Below are 25,201 nucleotides of genomic sequence, written 5' to 3' on the forward strand. Positions count from 1 at the left end.
TTGGAGGAGTGACATCAGTCCTGTTCTAAGAATCAGAGGGGTCAGAGATGGCAACCTCAGTGTTCCTGGGCTCCCACGTGTTTCCCAAATGTGAAGGACATTTCCTTCACTCTTTTCAATCATGCAGTCAAAAGACCAGTATTTCAATCCCCATGACTACCCTTGTGAGGGCTGATAGGCACTTCAGTCCACAGTGCAACAGTAGAAAGGAAGCCTCACATGCTGAGAATCCCCAGTGTACCTTCTGAACCAACAAGCTTGCAGAAGAGAGGACATTGCAAAAAGAAAGCCTCCTGACACATTGGTACCGGGGATTTGGAGCTTGTGTCCCTGCTGTGAGCTATGCTCAACATGCTGGGTGCAGAGGATACAGAGTCTGTGCTGCTTTTCTCATTGCAGGCAATATTCACTCAGTGCAGAGAGAAAAACAATGGCTCATCCAAATAACCTGGACAGATGTAGGACAAAATACCTTATGCGCAACATTGTAAGTTGTGGGGCTTGGTGGGGGTTGGTGGGACCCTGAGCTCTGGGGAAACTTCTGAAGGATCAGCAGGAACTGATGCTAAGAATGAAACCTGGAGCTAAGACTCACTGTATCAGTCATAGGCTTTTACTACAGCATCTCTCAACTTCTACTCAGAACAATACAATATCCAGCCCAGGGAATAGAGACAGGGTCTGGCCATGTCTGCCCCCAGTTTTGTGCAGATGCTGTGCCCTGTTGCCTTCCTTCATCTCCACTGGGGCATATGTGAGTCAGTACATGCATATTGCTGCCCAGTAGGTTGCTGGAGACCTTTTGGTGCGCCATATTCCCGAGGACAGTTTTGGGGTGGCTCACTGAGATCTGGTACTTCTGAAAACTCAGTCCCTTGGCTGGGTACATACACAGCAGATCTACAACAGCCATTCATCTGTCTGTCCTTAGAAAGGGCAACACTTGGGTACTTATCACTCTGTACGCAAGACCAGCTAGCTGAATGAGAGCACAATTACATACCCTCCATCACAGCACAGCAGATCACAGCTCACAACACAGTCATAGCCCCCATCAGATACAAAGCTTTGAAAGGCTAACCTAAATGCAATGACAGCAGCAGGAAATAAAATTTAGGCATATCTGGGTTCCAGTTGCCTTCCCTCTGCTTCCTTATGTGTCATCACTTGAGCTATGGTGAAGGTACTGGGCTAATCTGAGACACTCTGGAAGAGAGAACCCACCCAAGAGATGAGTTTTCTGGCCTTGCAAGTCCATAGTGTGTGTACACCATGAATTTCTTCTGGATTTCATTATTAGTTTTCATTAATCCCAAAGTCTCTTCTCAGATGGGTACACTATCTCTGATACGCACTAATGGTGAAAGCCAAGCCCTGTGTTGCAGTTTCCTACACCTCCATATTCCCACACTACTGTGGCCCCAAGTTGCTCCTTGGCCAAAGTCTCCTGCAGGCACTATTTGAAGCCTTAGACCACCAGCTTCTGAAACGTTTATTCGTTAGACATCTTTCTGCCCCAAATGATTTTAAAGCTCATGGACTTCCATTACCAGATGGTATTGGCTGGGCTGATGAGTGGAGTCTTCAATTCTTGGCACCCTTTGCTAAATGGCTTTTGACAGGTTCATGGAAGTTTGCTCTCAGCAACTGGGCAGTGAGCCATGGTGGAGGTCAGGGTGCAATGGGGCAGGATGGATGTGGTCAGCACACAGTAGGCTCCCTGCTGACCGCCTCATGTGGGGTGGCAGTGGGACATGGCTGGTTGTGTGACAGCTATGCTTTCTGTTCAGATCCTGTATGCAAAGCAGGGTCTCCGTGTGAGGCGGCACCTGACTCGAGACAATGTCAAGGAGAAGGCTAAAGAGACAAGGAGAATCCTGACAAAGATACGCTTCATGGCTAAAGAGGTACAATGGCTCCTAGGGAACCCTTGTTCTGAGCTGGAGAGGGTAGGCAAGGAGAGGATACTGAGCTAGCTGCTGGGGCTCTCACCAGTCTGAGCTGAAGCTTTTCCTCTGCTGTCTTTCCTCACTATATAAAATTCCAAGTTCCATCTACTGGAAGTTACCATGTTTCCTGTGATAGCTCTAATGAGGGATTAGGCCAGGCACCTTCGCAGGGCTGTTGGTGGCAGAGCAGGGGTCCAAGCAACTCTGCAGTGGGTAGGAGGCAGAGCTGGGCCAGATCCAGGCCTCCTGCGCCTCTCTGCCCCACCAGCCCAAGGCCTTGTCTGCAGCTGACAGTTTTGCCTGGGAAAACAGCCTTGCCTCAGCTGCCTACACTTCCACCAGGGACTGACCCTAGATATTTCCTGCAGATTCAAACTTGCATTGGAATAAGGTTCTCATCCATAGTAGAGACTCTCCACATTCAGAGTTTCATTGTATTTTTCAGTAACTGAAAAAAATTCGTGTGTTGCTGTAGTGTCAACCAGAATGCCATGTTTGCTGACATAAGGTGGACATATGCTGTTGAAGTTTGAAGAAGCCTTTTACTAAGTGAAGTCAAATCATTTTCACGTCTTTCGCTGTGTGGGGGTAGAGTGATGTACAATTGTAGTAATGGTGTTTGTCTTCCCAAGTCACCATTCCTGTGATGGAGCCCTGCTGTTCTGGGATGGTTGAAGACCTGCCTGTCCACAGAAAGAAGAGAATTAATTATTTGGTTTACTTTGCTTGTGTGTGTAGTTTTTCTTTCCCTATTAAACTCTTTCTGTCTCAATTCATGACTTCTTTTACTTTTTGAATCTTCTTTCCCATCACACTGAGAGATAGTGAGTGAGGGGCTACATGGGCCTGAGTTGCCAGCCAGGGTTAAACCACAACACCTTCAGAGCCATATTGCAGGGTGACTTTCAGAAGCATGTGGCCAGTGTTAGGTCCTTTATTTCTGGATCTCTAAACCGCCATTGCTCAGCAGTCCCTCCTGTGAGGAGATTAAGCTTTCACCATGTCAATGGAAGGAGGATGACGCATTCTGTTCCTCTGTTGTGATTTTCCTCCCTTCCCTCCCTCCAGCCCCAGTGCACTCTCCCTGATGTACTCATCTGGATGCTCAGCAACAACAGGCGTGTGGCATATGCCAGAATTCCTGCACAAAACATCCTCTACTCAGTAGTTGAAGAGGAGAAAGGCAAAGACTGTGCAAAGATCCAGACTGTCTTTATGAAGGTAGGGTTTATACCAAAACATTATATTCTTGCTTGCTTCATGCTGTTTCCCCCTCCTTGTTTTCAGCCCTCCTTCCAGAAATCCTGGAGTTCACAATGAAACACAGCTCTTGATCCACCACTGCCTTTTGCCTCTGCTGATGTGGTGCTCTCTCTCTCCTGCGCTCTTTGGTCAGTCCCAGGCTGATGGTGATCATTTTGGTTTGAGATGTGAAACCTGCGAAACCTTCTATCCTTTCAGGTCCCTGGCTTACACACTGGTGAGATCTTTGCCAAACTGGAAATCTATATGTGGCTTGGGGTAACCAAATATGTGAAAAACTGTTTGGCAGAGCTGCCTGAGGAGTTCCTTTCTGAAAGTGAGCAGGAGATAGCCCAAGTCTCAGCATACAGCCCTCCCAGCCGGCTCAGAAGGGATGGTAAGAGCAGATGCCAGTTCTTCACATAAGCAGGAGAGCAGGGAGTTGAGAGGTCCCGTCCATGGATTAGTGTCTGTGGTGGTGCATTCTCCCACCACAGCCCTTCACCTCCAGGCTACACTGTGATCTGAGAATTATAATGTCTCAGAATTAGGACCTGATCTAGTGTCTTCTCCAAGGCATGTCCAGTTTGATGTCATGAGGATGTATTTGCACATTCACAGCTAAAGCAGCAGACAGGATGGGTACTTTGTAGGCATTGAACCTGCTGCCAAATTGGCAATGGGCATGAGTTCTGCCTCTCTGATGAGGCTTGGTGGTGCTCCCCCGCAGTAGACGCTCATAGCAAAACACTGCACATTTCATATGTCATATGTCATGGACTTCCCAGAGGTGTCTGAGGAGCCCACTGAGCTTTTTCTGGCTTTACTAAACCTTTTGAGATGTAGTGGCCTGAGAACCTCATTCCCTAGAAGTGGCAGCTATTTCTCACAGGATGTGCCCACTCCTGTCTGGCTGACCTCCTGACACGATCCAAGCAGGAATCGTGATAGGTTTGTGTGATCTCAGAGTGTAAAAAGTACTCGAGGGGACAATAGTTTAATCATACAACAAATGCACCTTTATTGAGTGCCAGCAACACTTGCGATAGAGGGAATGAGAAAGGAAAAACAGGATAAAGAGCAAGTAAAAGGGGGCAGGGGGATATAGCTACCAACGGCAGAGACATCCTCGTGGCGTGGCGTCTGGCCAATGGATCCGTCTTCTGTCCGTGGGGAGATCTCAAAGTGTGAGTCACAGGGGGAAGCTTTTATAGTCATTTCAGAGCAGGGGGCACCTGGCCAACGCAGGGGGAGCACCCAAAAGTCACTGTGAGGAGCCCCGTTGCTCTGGGAAGCAGGTGCAACCGTTCAGACTCAGATCAGGGAGGTTTGGGACAAACAGGTCTGGCCCTGGCTGCTGGTAAGCACAGGCTGTCCAGCCATCTATTGTCTTTGTACAAGTTCCCATGGGAGCCAGCTCTGGTCCAGTGGACACACCTGCAGTTCAATTCTTGGTACACACACACACCGTGGTTTAGGCCCGAGCCCCTTGCACACAGTCCCTTCCTTGACGGGGATCCTTGACGAGGGTCATGAGGCAAAACCAAGGACCCTCGGGCCCCGACTCTCACACCTCCTTGAGGCATTTTTGTGACCTCATACAGGACTTCATTGGGGACCTCCTCTCTCCTTTTCTTACCAGACTTCAGCTATTTCCAGCTCCGAGCTCATCTGTATCAGGCTCGAGGCATCCTCCCTGCAGATGATAATGGCCTTTCAGATCCATTTGCAAGAGTGGTGTTTTCAACTCATTGCCAGACCACCAGGGTGAGATCACTTAAACTCTTGCCTCTGTCTTCTTGGGAACCTGGGGAGAGAAAAATGACCATGCCCTCATTGACATGTTTAAGGCCAGTGCTATGGCAGTTCTCCTGGGACTTTTGTCTCCAAGCACTCAGGTATCTATGCTCTGAGCAGTATGGTTATGTTCAGGGAATATTGACAGTCATTGACTATGATCTCAGAGGTTGATTAGCGTGTGCTAGTTGACCTTGAATGCTGATCCCACACTTTTACCATATCTCCTCCTGCCAGCCACCAGCTGCATGTGGCTGTGTGAGAGAGGGAATCAGCCCAGAGTTCCTCACTTTCCTGCATGTGGTTTATTTCCACTATCTGTGGAACACTTGGACCTTCTATCTCCATCTGCAGATGCTGGAGGAGACACTGAGCCCTATGTGGAATGAGCTACTTTTGTTTGACCAGCTCATTATTGATGGGAAGAAAGAAGAGTTGAAAACAGAGACTCCCATCATTATAATCAACCTTTTCAGCCACAATAAATTTGTAAGTATAGCCATGCTGCCCTCTTCCTGTTGTTTCCAGAAAAGGGAAGGCAGAGAAGCTCTGAGTGCTCCCACTTCTCTGTTTGGTTTCCATGACTCAGCTTGGTCCTGGTCCACTGGTGACAGTGAGTCGTGGGGACTGTGGCTGAGATTGAGAGTTTCTGACTCAGAGATACTCTAAACTCATCAGGGGTCGATGAATGCTCATTGGATCCAGGATCTCTTATTTTTGAAGAAACACTATGCCTGCTTCCTTGGCAGGCTTACATTGCAGGGGGCTCATAACCTGGGGGAACTGATATTGCTTTTAGGGCTGTTCCTTCCCCTATGTCCCCAGGTGTTATCAATCATTCCTCCTCAGTCCCCCCTCTTCTCTGTTTATTAGTGCTTTAAAGTCATACTGTCCCCTAGAGCCTCTTTATTATCCTAAGGCTAATGATGTAACTTGCACCAGGTCTTCCTGTGTAACTCAGCAGCTTTCCTGGGGTTCCAGTGCAAGATAAACCCTGTGATATTGGGGTGAGTCCAGAGGAGACCACCAAGATGGAGCACAGGACAGAGGAAGACAGCTGAATATATTTAGCCTACACAGGTCGAGAGAAAGCTAGTGTCTTTTTGCTGTCTGCAGCTACCAGATGAGAAAGGATAGAGAAGCTCAGTTCAGACTTCTCATGGAAAAGGCCCAATGGCAAGCAATGGGCACAACCTGGCAAAGAAGAAAATCCATCTTGATATAAGAAAGCCATTTTTACACAGAGGTAGATCACATGCTGGGCCTGTAGCTCTACAAGAGTGTACAAGCTCTACACTACAAGAGAGCTTGTAGTGTACCTAGACTTGGAGATACTCAAACCCTCTCTGGAAGAGACTCTGAAAAACTTGCTCTAGCTTTGATGTCTTCTGGTGCATGGTTCCAGGCTGTTTGCCTGAGTTCTGTATGGAGATGAACCAGGAGTTAAGTGGAGCTGCTGAAGACATGCCTTTATCTGTTCTAGCCCTGGATGGAGCAGAGAAAGTCAAAGGATGACATGGGTGGAAGAGTAGTCTTGTACTGTCCCAGATTGGCTGGAATTAGTGGTGGTCTTTGAGGTGATGAGGTACCACAGGAATGATTTGACTCATTCCCCTCTTTCTTCCAGGGCTCCCCTGAGTTCCTTGGGCAGGCCTTTGCTGTCCCACAGGTGAAGCTGGTTGATGAGCCATACACCAAACCTGCCCTGCAGTTCTTTGATTTCTACAGAGGCACCAAAGCAGCGGGAGAGCTCATTGCCACTTTTGAGCTGATCGAGCTTGATTACAGTAGCTATTTGGAGGTAACAGGCTTGTAGGAAGCTGCACATTTGTTGTCAGCTCTCTGAGCAGAGCTACATGAGTGAGGAGCTGGTTGCATGGGACCCACTAGAGGGTTCAAAGTTGGAGGCCATATCTGGCTTTCCAATGAGAGGAGGCTGCAGGGACAGCCTGTGAGCGCAAAACTAGAAGGAGGGAGTGAGGGGACTTGACATAGCATGGAATAGAAGTCACTTTCATCCCCTACTATGTCCTGGTTCCACCTGTTCAGCCATCAGTGCCTGTGGACGTGGAACCCAAGGAGCCTGACTACCTGGAAGACCCCTGTGCTGGACGGTTCATCATCCCTGAGGGCATCCGCCCAGTACTGAAGGAGTTTCGCATAGAGGTGCACCACCTTCTGCTGCAGCGGCTTTCCCCTCATGCTGCCCTTGTGTGGAGGGCATGCATGGTGGAGGGCATGCTTGGTGAGGGGGTCCAGTTTGGAGCTCAAATGTGCCTGTGAGGCCTGAGCAGATGCCAGAAATGGAGGTGCTTGACATGATGGGAAAACCTTCTGAGTAATTCAACAGACGGCTGCTGGGCAGCTAAACTGGGAGAGCAGGCTTATGTCTCTTCTGGGGACTGTGTCCTGTGGGTGGGGGCTGGCAGCAATGGGCAGTGCCATGCCTGGCATGTCTCAGACAGCAGCTTCATGTTGTGCTTCAGATCCTGTTCTGGGGCCTGAGGGACCTGAAGAGAGTGAACTTGTTTGAGGTGGATGAGCCCCAGGTGATCATTGAATGTGCTGGCAAGAAGGTGGAGTCAGAGGTGATTGTGTCCTACAAAGAGAACCCCAACTTCACTGAGCTGGTCAAATACATGGATGTGGTGAGTGGGAAAGTGAATTCTGCCATGCCAGGGTACACTGTGGCTACCCTGCACTGTGCACTGCCTCACTGCATGGGGCAATATAGAAGGAGGGGATCTGCCTCCAGGATTTTCCTCTCCCATGACCACATGGTTCAGCTGCAGAACAAAACCTTGTGAAATTGCCCACCAAGAGCCATCTTAGCCATGGCCTGTCACTGCAAGGCTTTGATTATTGCAAAGGTGCCTGCAGGCTTCTCCTTATGTGTTGGGGCTGCCATAGTTTGATAGCTCCACACAGGTTGATCACCCTTACTCCTATGAACCCCATGCATAATTATTTTGCAGAAGCTCCCAGAGCAGGTATACCTGCACCCTCCCCTCAGCATCTTTGTGGTGGAAAAGCGTGCATTTGGACGCACTGTGCTGGTGGGTAGCCATGCCGTGTCTGATGTGATGAAATTCTCTCCCAAAGAGCTGGAGGAGGAACCAGAGGATGTGCCTAAAGGTGAGCTGCTTGGAGAGGTTCTCATGGAGACAACAGGCAGGTTTTGCCAGGGGCAAAGATCCCTGGCTCTTCCACTCCCTCTTAGCCAGGCAGAAAAATCATCTCCCTGGAATCACAAGGTCATAGAATCACAGAATTGTTTGGGTTGGAAGGGAGCCTAAAGATCATCATGTTCCACCTTCTGGCATGAGTAGGGACAGCTTCCACTAGACCAGACTGCTCCAAGTTCTGTCCAATCTGGTCTTGAACATTTCCAGGAATGGGGCAGCCACAGCTTCTCTGAGCAACCTGTGCCAGGGCATCACCACTCCCTCAAGGAAGAATTTGCTCAATAAGACCTCCATCTTTAGGAAACTGGTCTACTAGGACGAAGGATTGAAAAGTTTTCAGTTCTCTCATGTTGTCATGTCAAGGTCTGTTCATGGCGTAATAGTTTAGCTAAATAGCTCTATGACAGCAACAGCCAGCACTCCTGGTCTGGAAGCATGAAGAAGAACCCAAAGATTGATCCATGTGCGGTTATTTCTGAGTAGGGAAGGTATATCTCATAATTCAAATTCCTGGGAGTCAGCAACAAGCATATTGATGATGGTGGCCAATCTCAGTACTGTAGTTGGATTTCCAGCAGGTTTTTTTCAGGGTCTGGGCTATAAAAAGCTTTTAAATCAATCAGACTAGTGTTTTAACAAGGAGAATCTTTCTGAAAGTAAGAAGTAGTGGGCAGAAATAAATGCACGGAAACATGAAGCTCTTTATTTTCATCTCAGCTTGCAACGTCTCATCTTACCATCTTCCATCTCAGACTGTGATAAACATTGGACTGGCAGCTGGTGACCCAGGTTCCAGCACTCACCCACTTAGTTTTGTGAAGGTGAGTGATGTGTTGATCCAACAAATTTTGAAGTTTGTAAAGCCAAACTGTAGATGACAAACAACTACAAGTTCAGAAGTTCAGTGTTAGGTTTCATCCACCAGGTTTTTCTCTGGACTGAAACTCCTCTCTCCTGCCTGCTCATTGGCAGTGCCATGTGCTGAGGCTCCAGCCCTGGGACACAAAGGAGACCTGCCCTGTGCCTTGAGAATGGCTTCTTTTGTAGCAAAGAATAAATATGGGGCCACAGGCAGCTTTGCACCTCCTGTGCTCTGCCTGAATGCTGAGCCTTTGCCAGAGGCTCCCAGGGCACTGGAGAAGGGTGCATGAGTGTCCTGGGTGATCATTTCTTCCCTCTGGACCCTTTTCTCTATTCTCTTAAGGCTCCTTTGAAGAAGACTCCTATCAATAAGCTTGTAAAGAAGGAAGATGAATATGAAGAGGAAAAACCAGAACTGGAAGAACTGGATTGGTGGTCCAAATACTATGCATCTCTGAAAGAGCTGTATAACCAGGTAATATTTTGTGACAGCTGCCAACAGAAGGGAAAATAGGCTGCACTGGTCTGAGGAAGATGTTTTCTACCGCACTGAGTGTCACAGGAGCTCTCCTGGCACGGATCTGCAGGAAGATGTGGACTTTAGTGTATCAAGCATACTTAAGGTAGCCAGGTATGAAGCATCTACCAGGTGGGCTGATTTCAGCAGGAGGTGGGTATTGACACATCCCTGAAGCTCAGTGCTCAAGTGGTGTGAGAATGAGGCAGTTTCTGCTGCGGGAGTCTTGAAAATGTGATGTACTGATTTTAACAGGGACTTTCATGCTGCTTGCTCTGTTACGTCCTAGTATGTGTTATGGGAGCAGGTCTGCTCCGAATTTCCTTCCTTGCATGGTCAACTTAAATTCCAATCAAAAGAAGCTAGCAGGAGGATCTGGGGAGAAGAAAAAGTCATTAAGATACTCATTCAATACCAACCCACAATGATGTTATTGCTGAATTATTTCATGCTATGTATTACTTACTCAACTGGCAGGAAAATGTCAGTGTTCTGTGCTTGGAAGGAGAAGCCTTTTCTGTCAGGATCTGAGGTGATTGTTTACGTGTGTTTCAGGCATGCAGTGATGAGGAAGATGCTGAGAATGATGACTTGAACGATGCAAGTGAGTTCTCTAGCCATACCCCACCGTTTAGTGGGGAGAACCAAGATTTTGTACCATCCCAGATGGTAGTGGGCTTGTGGGAAAGGCGTCTGTGCAGACGACAACCTTGCAACATTCAGCAACAACAACATAAAAGCGAGCAGAGAGGCTGAAGATATTGACAAGGGCTAACAGGCTATTTCGAGTTGAAAACACCAAACTTTTTTGAAAAAAAATTGGAAAATAGTCAGAAAAGTCCTGGAAAATAGTAGAGTCTTGCAAAATAGTGTTAAATCAAGTACTTTTCCTGTGTGAGAAAAATGCAGAAAAATCATCTGCAGGGATCATGGGATTGTCTGGGTGAGACTGGGAAGCAGTGGTGGGATGGAGAGAGGATGATGGACAGGCAGAACTGTCCAGGAGCTGGGCATCACTCTATGCTCATGGGATACTCACCTGGGGTACAAGTGAATCAGTAACAGAAGATAACAGAGGGTAACAGAGGTAACAGACAGTAATAACAATTGTTTTATGATCTGAGAACAGTGTTGCAGCTGTAGTTTCAGGTTTGCAAAGGTATAAACAATGACTCGTATAGCTCTGACCTGGGAAAGTGGGAAGCATAAAGATGATGTAAATACAATTTAAGGAGAGGCCTTGAGGGTACCTGCATGCCATTAGCGCTCAAGGGATCTGAAACCTTCAGAAATGGGACAAGGACACACCCACTCTGTCCTTGGTTTGGTGATGCTCCTGAGAAAGGTCTAGACACATTCTCTCCAGGCGCAGCTGGCTGTGCTGAAAGTGGCAGTGATGCTTCAGTTAGCCACCCAAACCATCACACTAGGAAATAAACACTCATCCGAAGAGGAGGATGGGCTCTTTTCTGTGCTTTCCCTGACAGCACCTGTGAGCTGGCCCAACCACCTTCCTTCATTTGGTTTCTGCCCAATTCCTGTCTGAATAGTGACCATGCAGGCAAGCAGGCAGGTAGGTCTATGCAAATTTTTGTCCCCTCACCCATCCAGCCATGCCATGCTGGGAATCCTGAGATGCCAGAAGGACACCTGGTACAAACAACAATAGCTCCAGTTGCTGTGACACAGGCCAAAGCCCTGGGTGAAAGCAGAAGCTATGGATGGGGTAATTTCACGTAGAGACACTTGACATGATGGGAGAAATCAGAGTGTTTCCTAATCTCTTATTGTAATTTCTAGATGGAGGGAATTTAAATGCATCTTCCATTGACATGGAAGCAGAGGATGAGAAAGTGATTGAAGCTGAACCTGCTCAACCCAAGAGGAAGCTCATTGCTACCCTTCAGGTGATAATTGGGGTCACCTAGTCTCTTTCAGCCCTGGCTCTTTGTCCATGTCTTCTTCAGCTTGCTGCAGTGGAGGTTATGCTAGGAGGAGAACCTGCAGTGTGTACTGAGGCCCTATCATTGCTGGACTTTAATGTAGCTAGTAAGACCTTGGAGACAAGCTGAGATGTGCATCCACATCCAAGGCTGGCCCCAGGGTTATGCAGCAAAACCATTAACACCCTGCGGTCAGTAATACAGGAGTAAAGTACGACTAGGTGAAATGCTTGAAACACAGAAAGGATGGTCTTTCTGACTCTCCTTTAAGATGACAGGAAAAGGCCCAAAATTACTTTCTATTTATTTCAGATCTACAACACTGAGCTGGAAAATGAGTTTGGTAATTTTGAAGACTGGTTGTGTATTTTCCCCCTTCATCGTGGCAAAGCAAATGAAGATGAAGATGGAAATGAGGATGAACATTATGTGGGGAAGTACAAGGTACTGTTTCATTTGGATGACATTTGTGCTGCTTGTGGAAGAAGATCCTTATGACGTTTTTTAGAGCAAGCCAACACCAGCAAAACCTTGCAGAGTGCATGGGTGTGCAGGTTGGGCTGCAGCTTGGCCAGGGTACTGTTAGTGCCTGTTGACGCAATTGTACTGTGGTCCTACTGTTGTTAGCTTATAAATCCATCCAATTCAGGTTTTTAGGTGCTACAAGGAGAAAACATGAAGCATAAAGGACTCACTCTGTTTGCAGTCTCTGGGTGTATTCAGTATACATATAAGTATTATATAAGAAAGCTTAACTGGCCTCAAAATTAGCCAAACTTATTTTAAAAAGGCATCATTCTCCCATCCAGGAGCTCTTGAAGACTCTGAAATATCAACTACAGAGGCTGTAGCTGTTCCTAGAAAACCTTTGGTGTCCTCTGTCTTTGGCAGTCCAAAGTGCCTAGAGGTGCTCAAATCTGACATTTGCAGTAGTATGTCAGCCTGCAGACAAAATTGCAAGCACATATTGCCTGGGCCATGTGGACATGATTTGACCTTTGGGAAGGACTGTCCCCATGGGCACAGGGTGTCTGTGGTCTGCATGGGGAAATGGCTCTGATTTTCTAGTTGGCAGGTGCAGCTGGTGGCTCCAGTCCTTTCTGAGATATTCCCATGTATATCCAACTGTTCCTTGAAAAGTGTTTTCTGCAGGGCTCCTTCTATGTCTACCCCACTGAGGAAGCTGTTACAGAACCCAAGGTGTCCCGGGGCATTCCTAGGAACAGACCTATCAAGGTTCTTGTAAGAGTTTATATTGTTAAGGTAAGTCCATGGTGGAGGTGGCAGTAATGCTTGGCAGTTTCTCCCCTCCTTGTGGACCTTCTGCCATTTTCTGCTTAGTAAATGTGAGCAGTGGCACTTGAGAAAAATGTGATGCTGGCTTGAAGCCTCTGCCAGTGGAAGATACTACATCATGTCCATGGAGAGTCTTCCATGCTTTATAGCTTGAGGATGGGTAGATGGGCATTTCTTAGCTCCTCACATCTGCCTTGAGATCATGAACAAGTAGGCGGGTCCACAACTAAAGACATCAATGGCTTGTAGAATGAGGATTTGTGTGGGAACAAGTGGCTGTTTCACTGCTGGGCTAGTTACTGGAGGGACCTGACCAAGCAGGCTTGGGCGATGCCAGGCCTGTGCAGTGTTTCTTGTGCAGGTTGCTCTCCACAGCTGTGTACAGCAGTATCTCTTGTATATTCCAGGCTACAAATCTGTCTCCAGCAGACCCCAATGGCAAAGCAGACCCCTATGTGGTGGTGACTGTGGGGCAGCAGCAGAAGGACACAAAGGAGCGATACATCCCAAAGCAGCTCAATCCTGTGTTTGGAGAGTATGCAGAAAGTTTTCACCTAGCAGGTTTAATAAGAACAGTGCAAATCTGGGGCTTGGAATGTGGCTCAGCATGTAAGGTCTTCTGTTTCTTTCTGATGGAGAATCTTGTGCCTTAACACAAAGCCCCTGGGTATGTCTCTTGCCTCCAGCTAACTCAGGAGCCATCATGCTTTGGGTGAGGAGACGAGTACATCCAAGGACTTGATTTACAATTGGAAGTGAGCATTGGAGAGCTTTTTCCCTAACTCCAGGCCCTCTATCTGAGCCTGGAAAAGTAATTCCTTTGTTTGAACATGGTCACTGAAAATTGCACATACTGAACTTAGAGAGAACCAAAGTTTATTGCAGGCCTTTAAGTTGTCAAATACATTTCTTAAATGTGTAGTTTATCAAAGTAGAGCATGTGTTTCATTTCCATCCTCTTTGCTAATTGCACTTTCCCTGTTTGTTTCTGTCCAGAGTTGTGGAGCTGACAGTCTCTTTCCCCATGGAATCAGAACTCACTGTGGCAGTATTTGACCATGATTTGGTTGGATCTGATGATCTGATTGGGGAAACCAAGATTGACTTAGAGAATCGATTCTACAGCAAGCACAGGGCCAACTGTGGAGTGGCTGCACAGTATGACTTGTAGGTACCAATGTGACACATTAGGGCCCTAGACATTCTTCTCACCTACCACATGTGAGTAACAGAGCTCCTGTTCTGTGAGACAGAATATGCATTTGCAGGTGCTTCACAGATTCACTACAAGTTACACAGACAACTCTATCTGTTTAGACACCTACCAGCTTCCTGTGATAGCTCTAATTCCTACTGTAAACTAACATGCCTTGCATAATATAGCAAAAAATTTTCTTTATTGCTTACATATTTGTGTTCTGTGAGAAAAGTGCTTGCTTGACTCTGAGCTCTTCCAGAAAATACAGCAGTTTCTCTGCCAGCATTTTGTAAGCAGCAACACTCAGGACATCTGATTTCCTTTGGCCTCCTTCCATATGGATTCTCCAGTGTCTTTGGCCAGTTTTCAGCGAACTTCTCTTTCTCCTATCCTGCTATTGGAAAATTAGCTGTGAGAATGGATTTGAGTACCCAGCACAGCTAATACCTCTTTCTCACTTAGGAACTGCATCTAGAATTGCTCCTGCTGTTAGCATTGCTTCTGCTGCTCAGAAGCTAATACTTCTGTGGGATGCAAGTCCAAACTCTGTCAGGACAGAGTTTGTTTAGCTTTTCAATCATTAAGATTTTTTTTTTAACCTTTTTAAGCCCAGGGTGTTCCCAGTGAAAATCTGAGCAGGGTTCTAGTGACATAACCTGTGCTTTGGGGGAAAGGCTGTTTCACAGCCTAGAGAAGAAACGTAAGCTGAAGAAGTTCTTGATATTTTCTTTTTCCATGCAGAAATGGCTACAACACATGGCGAGATGCTTTTAAACCCACACAGATCTTGGATAGTTTATGCAAGAAAAACTCAATCCCTGCTGCAGAGTACAGATGGGAGGAGATCAAAGTGGACAATAAAATATTCAAGGTCCCTCCAGAGGCTTTTCCTCAAGGTACAGGAACTGTTATTGAACTGGTCCCTTAAATAGCTGCCTGTGCTCAGCAAAGCATGTGCTGGTGGATGGTCTAGGAGCCCACAATCCTCTCTACCCTGAGGTGACCAGCTGGCCTCACTCTGTGCCCTGCATGGCCCAGTTTTTTGGGTCACTGTGAGGTGCATCCTTGGTTCAGTGCCCTCATTTCAGTGGACACTGTTCCACTGGGAGAAGATGGGATCCAGGCCATTAGGTACCAAAGTGGCTTCCCAGGCAGTGGGTGGAACAAAGTAAACCCACTTGCACAGCAGTGTTGGTCATGGAGGTTTGTTGTATGCCAGCTTGTTCTGGTGTCTGGCACTGTCACAAAGCTGTACCTTCATCTGCTTTTGATCACTATCAGCAAGAAAATGAGGTCCTGTTTGTCCTGTCTGGGGTTATGGGTATTTGGGAGGTTTTGGGGGTTTTCTTGGATTGGGTTGTTTTTTTGGTTTTTTGGGATTTTCTTTGGTCAGTTGGTTTGGGGTGTTTTGAGCTGATGATTTTTTGTTTGGATTTCTTTAATGGTTTTTTTTTGGTTGGTTGGTTGGTGTGGTTTTTTTTTTTTTTTTTTTTTTTTTTTTTTTTTTTTTAATTTTTTTTTATTTGGATGTTGTTTTGTTTTGTGTGTATTTTGGGGGTGGAGGGGAGGGGGAAGGGAGTGTTTTTTCAGTCTTCTTTCCCGTTTTACCTGGCTTTGTCCAGAAATGCTCTGTGCTTCCAGTGGCTTCAGCTGCCTTGGGTGATTCCACACTGCCCCTCTCTACTGTTTATCTCTACCTTGTGGGGTGAGAGAGCTTCTGCTTCTCATTTGCTGTTTTCTTTCCTTCTAACTGGCATTACAAACCCTGAGCCAGGGCCACAGATGTCCAACAATACACCAACTTTTCTTCATCAGCAATGAAGGAGAACTTCCCTCAGCAAAGGCCAGGCCCTGCTGCAGCCAACACCTGTGTAATTGAATCCAACATTGAGCAGATGTGTCCCACTTGTGGACAGCTGAGTACTGCAAGGCAATGCTAGGTAGCCTGTATGCAGGATGGTCCCTCGCCTTACCCACTCAGACACCTGAGGACACCTACATATCTGGCCAAGTTTACTTTCTCCTTGTGTCAATGCAACTGTTCCTCAGTTTTCTGGTGGTCTCTATGGTTTATTGTTGCAGTGCGTTTTGGGGGGTCCCCCAGAAGATGGGTTCCCCGGGGTCCCCTAGGCTGTGGGTTTGTTGGTGGCAGCAGGCAGGCAATAGGACTCTACACGGCTTCTGGGGGTGCCAGTTAGAGGAGGATTTATCTGGGGTCCCACGCCAGGAAGCAGCATGGTTTCTGAGGGAAAAAGGGAAGGGGGGAAAGGGGAAGGAAGGGGGAGGGAGGGTGCAAGGGAGCAGGAGCAAGAGGTGGAGAACCAGAGAGAGCAAGAGAGCGGTTTCTCATCTCCCCGCACAGCTTAAGAGGGAGATTCAAAATGGGCACGAAAAAGGACTTGGGCCAATGGAATTACAGATACACGATACTTCAGGGGAGGGTTACAGATTTGGATTGAACTGTACACTTCTGAGGGGTGACACAGAGCATTTCACAGAAATGCAACAGTTTATGCAAAGAAGGGTAATAGAAACTCAGGAGAGGGCAAGGAGCCTCCAGAAGCCTTTTCCCCCTTTTTTTCAGGTCACTAGATAGCCAGGGAGGGAAAAACAAGGTGCTCTCCTGGTGTTCCCTGACATCTGGCTCTGGTTCCAACACAGCTGCAGCTGGTGCCCTGTGAACCTCTGTTGTGCTTGAGCATTGCTTGGAGTGGTTTAGGTCTCAGACTGATATCCAAGGGGCAGTTGCACTAAATAAACCCAGGTCATTATGCGCTCACCTGTTGGCTCTGGCTTATCTCCCACCTGCAAGATTTGGTCTTGAACTGCCATTTGGCTTTGCTGTGCCAAAGGAGTCAATTACTAATTGTGTTTATTAACAGACAGCACAGCTGCATGTCCTGAGTGTGGTAAGTAATGCTTTCCAGTAGCACTTCTCTGGCAAAAATTCATCCATAGATCTGTTGGCACTACCACAGAGATGTGGGGACTTAAACTGCCCCAGAGGGTCACATCCTCCTCAATGTCCCTTGGATCTTTTTCCCAGGGCCAGAGTAAATTCTTTTTTGCCCTTTCCATTGCATTTCTCTTGACTTCTTTTCTTCCTGCCTGCCATTTCTCTCATCACTGCAACATATTGAACTAATTCTTCTCATCTTTTCCCTCCTGCTTCTCCCCATTTGTTTTTCTGGAGAGGTGCTTGTTTGCCCAGTCCATCATCTCCTGTTCTTCTGCTAGTGACTGATGTCCTGATATGACTCTTACTGGCCAGAAGCCTTTATTTTCTCCCTGGCTGTGTCCTGCTGCAGAGGCCTCTGTGAGGAACAAAAGAGGAGTGGCAGATGAGAACTTGTCGGTGGATGCTGAACATATGGCTTTGTACGTCCTGCAGCACTGGGAAGAGATGCCAGGGTATGGGTACAAGCTAGTACCAGAGCATGTGGAAATCCGGTCTTTGTACAATCCGGAGAATCCCGGGCTTGTGCAGGTGAGATGTGTTTCCATGCCAAACCTCAACATTGGTTTGGGGAAGCACCTTCTGGACAGCTGGTTTCCAGCCCCCTGTCTGGTCTCCTGTGAATCCTCCAAATTGTCCCCTTCCTGGGTGGGTGACTGGAGTTGTGTCTGTGGATGGCTGGCCCAGCAATGAAGTGAGGATTTTGGCTGTGGTTGTCTTTTGCTCACATTTACCCTCTGACCTTTCATGATGTTTCTGAATACCCTTTCCTCAAGGAACTTCTGTCCATTGATGTCGTGTTCACAGTGCTGGTGACCCAGCGTCCTTCCTGTCTCTGCAGGCCATTTAGCACTGCTCTGATGAGGATGCTGTGTGGGTGGCAATAGACCTGCTCTGCTTTTGAGCCCTGCCACCATGCACCCCGATGGGTGATGATATCCTTGCCTATACCTGCCTCCTCTGCATTGTCCGTTATTACTGCTGTTTTGCAAGAACCTTGCTCTGCAAGAAGCTATTGGCTTCTCCCTGGCTGGAGAAGAAACATCCATCCTTAGTTTTGTGCAATGCAGTCACCTTAATTCACCGTTTTAATGTCCTGCACTGAAATCTCCTGTTCCCTTGGGTACTGGAGGTTTGAACAAAGCAGAGTTCTGCTGTCACGCTGGCTTTGTTTGGCATTGGAAATGCACGAGGGGAGAGCAGAGTCAGACCTATCACTTCTTAGTTTTGTTGGTTTTGCTTAAGTATTGCATTACTATATGTGCCTTATTAAGACAGAGGGACATGTTTGCCTCTGTTTGAAATGGATTCAGTGTAGGTGAAGTGTTTTTTCTTGGGAGCAGAAATAAGCAAACTTTCATAGCCTTAATTTTTTCCCTGTGTAAAATCCAATCTCATGTCACTCTCAAGTTCTGGGAATGGAGAGGACCAAGCAGGGGCTTTCTGATGGAACTTTCCTTGCATCTCGAAGAGCTGGAGAGTGATCTGTCTTTTGAAGTGTCTTTGTTGTCTTATCTCATCAGGGCTCCTTGCACATGTGGATCGACATGTTTCCAAATGATGTCCCTGCACCACCACCCATCAACATCAAGCCACGACTGCCTGTCAGGTAGCACTTGTGGGGGTAGGCCTGGGGATGGGGGACTGCAGGGAGGGTCAGTATCCCTTGCCATGGCTGGTGGGATGTGCCACAAGGTCAGTGATAGTGTGGCATGTAGCCCTCTTTGCTCCAGCTCTGACTACAGGATGTTCTCTTGAGTGTATCATTGTGGGCCATAAGCGCTTCAGCTGCACAAATGTTTGAGGAAGGGTAGGTTAATGCCTCTAAGGCTGGACATAAAGGTAATAGAAACCCAGGCCAGAGCTACTTATTGGTGATTGAGAGACAGGGACGTTGCGAATTCTGATTAGAAGCCAAATTTATTGAGCATACAAGGTGTTTATATAGGGTTTTTCTTGTATGGCACTTATATAGGGTTCTATTTTTGGTAACAATTCTAATTGGTTATACATTCTTTATGACATCAATTACTTGGTAATCACTACAAAGTTTCACATGTTTCTTGGTCACTTGTACCCCAGGGAGCCTTTATCTGTGTCTGTCTCTCCCATGGTTTCTGCTCGATCAGGCCTAAGATACTAGGCTCTTTTATCAGTTCCATTGTACCCTCTGTTTCAATCCCCACACTACACATCAAACTCCAGTCTGGCTAGTGGGCAGATGTCCTTGGGAGCCTGGGGAAGTGCAGCTGAAGGAAGAAATCTACTGTTTTCAAGGTTCTAATGATACTTTCGAGATGGAGGGTCCAGATTATTCTCAGACGTGCACCTGAAAGGACAAGAGATAATGAACACAAATTGCAGCAAGGGAAACTCCACCTGAATATAGGGAAACCATTTTCCCAGTGAGAGTGAAGCTACCTTGGAATAGGGACAGATTGTCTCAGATATGCTGGGATGTCCATTGGTGATATTAAAAACTAATGCAGACAAGGCCCTGAACAATTGACCCTTTATGACGCTAGAGCAAGAGCTTGGAGCAGAGACTACAGAGATCCCTTCCTGCTAAGCTTTTCTGTGCTCCTATGTCTCAGTAGAGCAGGGTGGGTTTCCCATGTAAAACCAGGGTGGGTTTTGGTTTGCAAAAGCTACCTGTATTGATTGTGGGTGTTTGTCTTGTAGGGTTGTAGTGTCCAGAAAGGGTTTTATGCCTGGCAGTGAGACTGCTGGGCTGTGCTTGGTGGGAGGAGCAGGGGGAACCACACTGCTGGGAAGGTTCAAGTCCTGCTGCTCTGGCTTGATATTGTGCTCAGGGCTTGATATGCCCTCCCAGGCAGCAGGGACAAGGGCATGTGTCTCAGCTCTGTGTCCTTCCCACAGCTATGAGCTCCGTGTGATTATCTGGAACACGGACAGTGTGATCCTTGATGATGTCAACCCAGTAACAGGAGAGCCTTCCAGCGACATCTACGTCAAAAGGTCTGGTGAGAATGAGAGGGAGGCCAGAGCCTGGCTGCCCTGCTCTCTGCCCTGTTCCATGTGCTCACTTTCCTTCTCTGAACCTCTGCTCTTCCTTGCCTTGGAGTGAGGTGCCCATTCCAGTCCTCTGCATGGGCTGCTGTAACCCCAGAGATGTTGACCAGATGTTACTCTGGGTTGACCTTTTCTTGCTACCCCATGAGGTTTAGTGCTACCATTCTTCTGCTCTGTCTTTGAGGCTGGCTGACTAGCCAGCCCTGAGGCTAGAGAGTAACTGAGTTTCTCCTGCAGCTGGATAAAAGGTCTTGACCATGACAAGCAGGAGACAGATGTTCACTTTAACTCCTTGACTGGGGAAGGAAATTTCAACTGGAGGTTCATCTTCCACTTCAATTATCTCCCAACTGAGAAGGAGATCACCTACAAGAAAAAGGACTCTGTCTTCTCCATGGAGGAATCAGAGTTTCGTGAACCAGCTGTTCTGGTCCTTCAGGTCTGGGATTATGACAGGATTTCAGCTAATGACTTTCTAGGTATGGTGTTACCTGCTGGAAGTAGGGTGACCTGTCCCTTGCCTTGCGGGAGCATTACAGCATTTCCCTGGGGTTCAGCTCTCTGAGAAGGGGCACTAGGACCATCAGATCCCTTCAGCTCAGCAGTCCCCTGGGCTGGTTTTTCACACCTGTGTTATAGACAGAGCCTGGAGATAGGCCCCTTCCCTACACAGACATGTAGTGCTTGTATGCTTGTGCTAGGGCCTTGGTGTATTTTCTCAGGGCCTGTCACACCACAGGGCTTCCAGATTCTGCTTCCTCACAACCTTTCCAATAAACTTGCTTGTTTTCTGTGCTCTTACTTAGATATGCATATCCCAAAGTCTGCACCTAAGCATTTTTCCCACGACTTTATGTTGTAGGCATAGGGACAACTTGTAAGGGACTATTGACACTTGAGTTGCAGCATCCCATTGCTGGGGGCTCAGAGCTCCCTGGATGCTCTGGTACTTCCCGGTATTCAGACCTGCTGACCTGGACATGCAGCAAGGCCTGGTGCCAAAACAGAGCTAGTGGTGATTCCCCCACATTATGCTAGCACAAGTACTGCTGATTCTCTCCCACTTCTGCTGTCACCTCCAGCACTCTGTTCAGTTGTTCCTCCCTTCTTCAAATGTTAACCTCCCTATTAAAAAGCAGCCCCTTTCCCCTACTGTCTCCTGGGCATGTTTAAACTCTCCTTACACTTCAACCTTTCATAGTGTATTTAAGTGGCTTTACTGCATGAGGAACTTTCATTGGTTCAGCCATGAAGAACTGAGGCACTGAAGAAAGCATTAACAATTCCAATGATTTCTGGCATGTATAATCTCAGGATCTTCTAGATAGTAAGGGGCTTCTGCAGGGTTTATTGCAATCTCCTGCCCCAAGCAGGTCTAGATACACTGTAGGTCAGGTTGCTCAGGACATTTTCTGTGTGGGTTTTGATTATCTCCAAGGACAGATTCCCAGCACCCTTCTGGGACCCCTTTCCTGACTGCACCATCTTCATGATTCTCAGGTATTTTTACTTGCTGCATTTTGTCTGTTTCCTTATGTGCTTTCATCATCCATTTCAAAGAAGAGTGTAGCTCCATCTGCTCTGTAGCTTCCTTCAGGCTGTGAGGGATGCAATAAGATCTCCCTCTTAACCTCTCTTCTCTGGGCTGACCATATATGTCTCTCACCCCACTTGCTGTGGCATGTTCTACAGAATTGACTGTCTCAGCCACTAAATACTATTTAGTTGACACCTTTCTTGTATTGGTGGTCCAAAACTGGGCACTGTATCCAGATGCAGTCTCACTTGGAACTGAGCAGAGAACACTCACATCCCTTGTCTGCTTTTGCCAGTATGGACCAGGATGTGGTAAGATTGTTTTGTTGCAAGGCCTCAGTGCCAGAGTGGGACAGGAGCTCATTCCAAGTAGAACAGAGGCACAAGGCCAAACAGGGAGATGAAGTGAGGCTGTTGCAGATCTAAGATAAACTTGAAAACATTTATAATTTTAAAGCATTATCATTTTATAGTTTTAATTGACATTTCCAGGAATTAGAGAGGAAGATGAGCTTGGACATGTGAGAAGAGCAGGTGGGACATGATAAAGGGATGAAAATAACTCAAGTGAACTCACCCAACAGCCCTTATCAAAATTGAGATGAGACCTGGGGTTTCTGGCTCTTAGTCTCTAACTCCTGAGCTTGTCCTTTCTTATGCAGAATTTTTGGTTCTCCATCTGTAAATGTGCCAGGTTCTGCTAGATCATTACAGCAGCTGGGACCTAATCGTGGCAGTTGGGAGTGTGGCAGACAGCCAAATGTCATGTGGGGCTGACCTCAGGGTTTTGCCATGTGTTCTTCTCTTCCCTGTGCTTGCAGGCTCCATCGAGCTGAAGCTGCATGACATGGTGCGGGCAGCCAAGAGCTCTGAGCATTGCACCATCAAAATGGCCAAGGAGAATGCAACACCTCGATTCTCCATCTTCCGAAATAAGCGCATGAGGGGCTGGTGGCCCTTCATCAAACTCAGAGATCAAGAAGATGACAAGAGAGAGGAAAGGGAGTACAAGAATAAAAAGAAGAAGAAGAAGTGGAGCAGCTCAGTCAAACCAGAGGACATGGAATTCACAGACCCCAGTGGGAATAAGTACCTCCTGACGGTAAGGTGGGGTGCTTGCACTGTGAGCACAGCCAGTGTTTCGCCTTTGCCTTGATATGGCAGCCTGTCCTACATGCAGACAACCTACAAAGACAGCAATGACCCAGCTTTTGCAGGATCCTGAGGACCCAGGTTTTGCAGGATCCTGAGGACTTCTTCCATCTACTACCAATCTAGCACTTTGTCTACCCTGAAGAACCAGCTGCTGTGGCATGCAGGGGTGTCTTACTTCATGTATTCCCCTGAGCTTCCCATAGAGTAGTGCTCCATGAGGGAAGCTGTCTTTGTTTAGGAATGTAATGTTCCCACTGAAACACCATGTTCTCCTTGCTCACTCTTACTCCAAAGCAAGAGGCATATGGCTCCCCATCAGCCAGTCAGGACAGCAGCAGATGCCTGTCCTGGGGTGTCTGCCTGCCCAAGACAGGCAGGTGCTAACTGACCAGGGACAGACTTGCTCCTGATACCCCTGTTAACAGACCAGTATGTCCCCAAGGGTGAATTTTGCTCAGTGCCACTGTGGGAGGGTGCAGACAAATGAGGTAGTTGAGGAGTGCATTAAAATACAGTTCCTTGTTTGCAAAACAGTTAGTTTCTTACCAGGCCACATTTGCCAGTGGCTGTGAAGTAGGACTCTGTAGCCAATGGAGAAAAAAGCTCTGAGCATCTGTAGGTGGAACTGGGAGAAAAATACCTAGTTGTGGCAGGATGCGTGGTCAGCAGGCTCGTCTGTGAAGCAACACATTCAACTGTGGCTCAGACATATTGTCTCTCCAGGGTAAGGTGGAAGCGGAGTTCCAACTGCTGACTGTGGAGGAGGCTGAAAAAAGTCCTGTTGGCTTGGGCCGAAAAGGGCCCGAACCCCTGGAAAAGCCCAAGTGAGTATCTGATTATTACCTTTAGGATGGTCACACAGTGTTGTGTTCTGAGCAGCTGTTTGTATGGAAACTGGGAGTATTGGCTTGTCAGGAAGCCGAGAGCAATGACTAAATCCCTGGGCATTTGGGTCTGCAGGACCAGGACTGCCAGGGTTTCCCAGAGCTCAAGTGAATCCACAGGACTTGAGGGTGCAGCACTTGTCCCAGTGTTGGTCTCAGGAAGATACTCAAGGCAGCTGTGGCATAACATGTCTTGTACAATGGTCAGGTCTGTCTGTGTGAAGGGATCCCTTGTGGACAAGGGTGAAGGACAGCTCTGGGGACACTCTTCCAAGAGTCTTGTCTTGTTGTCTCTAGCATTTCCACAGGCAGTGCGTTTACTGTAGCCCCTGGGCTAGTCCTGCCTGGAAGCAGCAGGAAGAGTTGGTGATTCATAAGGGGTAGCAGGACACCAAAACAGAAGCGTCAACGTGATGCTCTGTGGTTTGAGCCTGTGCTTATCTATTCTTCTCTTCCTGTTCTAGTCGGCCCAAAACAACTTTCAACTGGTTTGTGAATCCCATGAAGACCTTTGTGTTTTTCATCTGGAAGCGGTACAAGAAATACATAATTGTGCTATTTATTGTCACTCTTCTGACAATCTTCCTGGTTCTTTTGGTCTACACCATGCCTGGATACATCAGTGAGAAGATCATCAATGGATAAATGCTCTTCAGCAGAGAACTACTCAAAGACAGGGGTGATTGTGGCAGGAATAAACATAGGATCAGAAAGCTTAATGAAACCCTGCAGGTGCAGAAACAGCCTAGAGATACAGAGACCTGCAGAAGCAAGCTTTGTTTTCTGTAGTGGTGTGTTAATGAGTTCTTTATCTTTTATAAGTTTTTCTAAGTTCTTTGTAAGATGGTTTGTTCCTTGTACCCCGTTTTGCCTTCCTGTTAGTTGCCCCTGGAACTCCCCCAGTAACTGTTAGATGTCAATCCTTTCCCCCTCCTCCCTGGAGCCTGCCTGTCATCTCAGAGCCCTGCCTCAGAGCTAGAAAGTTCTGTGAGGGGCTTCAAGTGATACGCTAGGTTCGGGGAAAACCCCCTCCTCTCCCTTGTGTGTGGTCCTCGTTTGTGTCAGTCACCTTCCTAGCCTCTCCTGTGTTGAAGTCGATTGGTTGTACCCCCCTCACCACGCTCTGTACCGCCCCCCCCCATAAAAGGGGGTCTGAAAAGAGCAAAATCGGCTCAGTGTGAGCAAATTCTTGGCAGATGGGTAGGATCTGCCCGACCCCTCAAATAAATCCCCTTGGATTTACTCGGCCGACTCCTCCCTTTATTCTCCACCGTCGTCTGCTCCTTGCCACCTGTGCCTCGATGTCTCGTTGGAACCAAAACCCCACTGGATTGGCTTGGCTTGCTCTGCTTGCCAGCCATACCTACTGCTGCTTGCCGCAGTGCTTGAGCTAGCCTGGGCAGGGTGGGACCACATTCTGAAAGGCACCTGTGAAAGTTTTCCTCATGAGTAAAAGCCCCTTGGCTACTATCTCTCATGCTTGAGGTTTTTGGCTGCTTTCTGAAGCTGAGCGACAACCTGTTTCTTTGTGCAGTACAGGCTGATCCCAGTTCAGCAGTCCTCCCTACTTCCTCTTTGCCCTTCCTCTTGAGTAGTACAGCAGCAAGGACTACAAAGGGACATCAGCATGGAGTCATGAGTGTGCATCC

The 25,201-nt window shown here is 47.5% G+C and overlaps 1 protein-coding gene across 6 annotated transcripts in view; it reads left to right on the forward strand.

The window, feature by feature from the left end:
- LOC134554272 (fer-1-like protein 4) overlaps window positions 1–24,795 on the forward strand; it is a 40,756-nt gene extending 15,961 nt beyond the window's left edge. For 3 of the 6 annotated variants that reach the window (XM_063404808.1, XM_063404812.1, XM_063404813.1), the window contains 26 exons: window positions 400–487; window positions 1,791–1,907; window positions 3,018–3,170; window positions 3,411–3,588; window positions 4,834–4,958; window positions 5,343–5,477; window positions 6,616–6,789; window positions 7,038–7,154; window positions 7,475–7,636; window positions 7,964–8,123; window positions 8,891–8,994; window positions 9,378–9,509; window positions 10,107–10,155; window positions 11,352–11,458; window positions 11,807–11,938; window positions 12,635–12,757; window positions 13,198–13,325; window positions 13,787–13,957; window positions 14,730–14,884; window positions 17,297–17,475; window positions 18,468–18,553; window positions 19,825–19,923; window positions 20,215–20,456; window positions 22,335–22,615; window positions 23,392–23,492; window positions 24,017–24,795. In XM_063404808.1, coding sequence (XP_063260878.1) covers window positions 400–487; window positions 1,791–1,907; window positions 3,018–3,170; window positions 3,411–3,588; window positions 4,834–4,958; window positions 5,343–5,477; window positions 6,616–6,789; window positions 7,038–7,154; window positions 7,475–7,636; window positions 7,964–8,123; window positions 8,891–8,994; window positions 9,378–9,509; window positions 10,107–10,155; window positions 11,352–11,458; window positions 11,807–11,938; window positions 12,635–12,757; window positions 13,198–13,325; window positions 13,787–13,957; window positions 14,730–14,884; window positions 17,297–17,475; window positions 18,468–18,553; window positions 19,825–19,923; window positions 20,215–20,456; window positions 22,335–22,615; window positions 23,392–23,492; window positions 24,017–24,197 — 3,679 coding nt within the window. In that variant the 3' untranslated portion in view covers window positions 24,198–24,795. Of the gene's footprint in view, window positions 1–399; window positions 488–1,790; window positions 1,908–3,017; window positions 3,171–3,410; window positions 3,589–4,833; window positions 4,959–5,342; window positions 5,478–6,615; window positions 6,790–7,037; window positions 7,155–7,474; window positions 7,637–7,963; window positions 8,124–8,890; window positions 8,995–9,377; window positions 9,510–10,106; window positions 10,156–11,351; window positions 11,459–11,806; window positions 11,939–12,634; window positions 12,758–13,197; window positions 13,326–13,786; window positions 13,958–14,729; window positions 14,885–17,296; window positions 17,476–18,467; window positions 18,554–19,824; window positions 19,924–20,214; window positions 20,457–22,334; window positions 22,616–23,391; window positions 23,493–24,016 lie in introns of those variants that run through there. The other 3 variants (XM_063404809.1, XM_063404810.1, XM_063404811.1) reach the window with 3 other exon arrangements.
- Window positions 24,796–25,201: the final 406 nt, after the last annotated feature.

The sequence above is a fragment of the Prinia subflava genome, chromosome 8 (genome assembly GCF_021018805.1).
Source record: "Prinia subflava isolate CZ2003 ecotype Zambia chromosome 8, Cam_Psub_1.2, whole genome shotgun sequence".
Taxonomy (NCBI): Eukaryota; Metazoa; Chordata; class Aves; order Passeriformes; family Cisticolidae; genus Prinia; species Prinia subflava.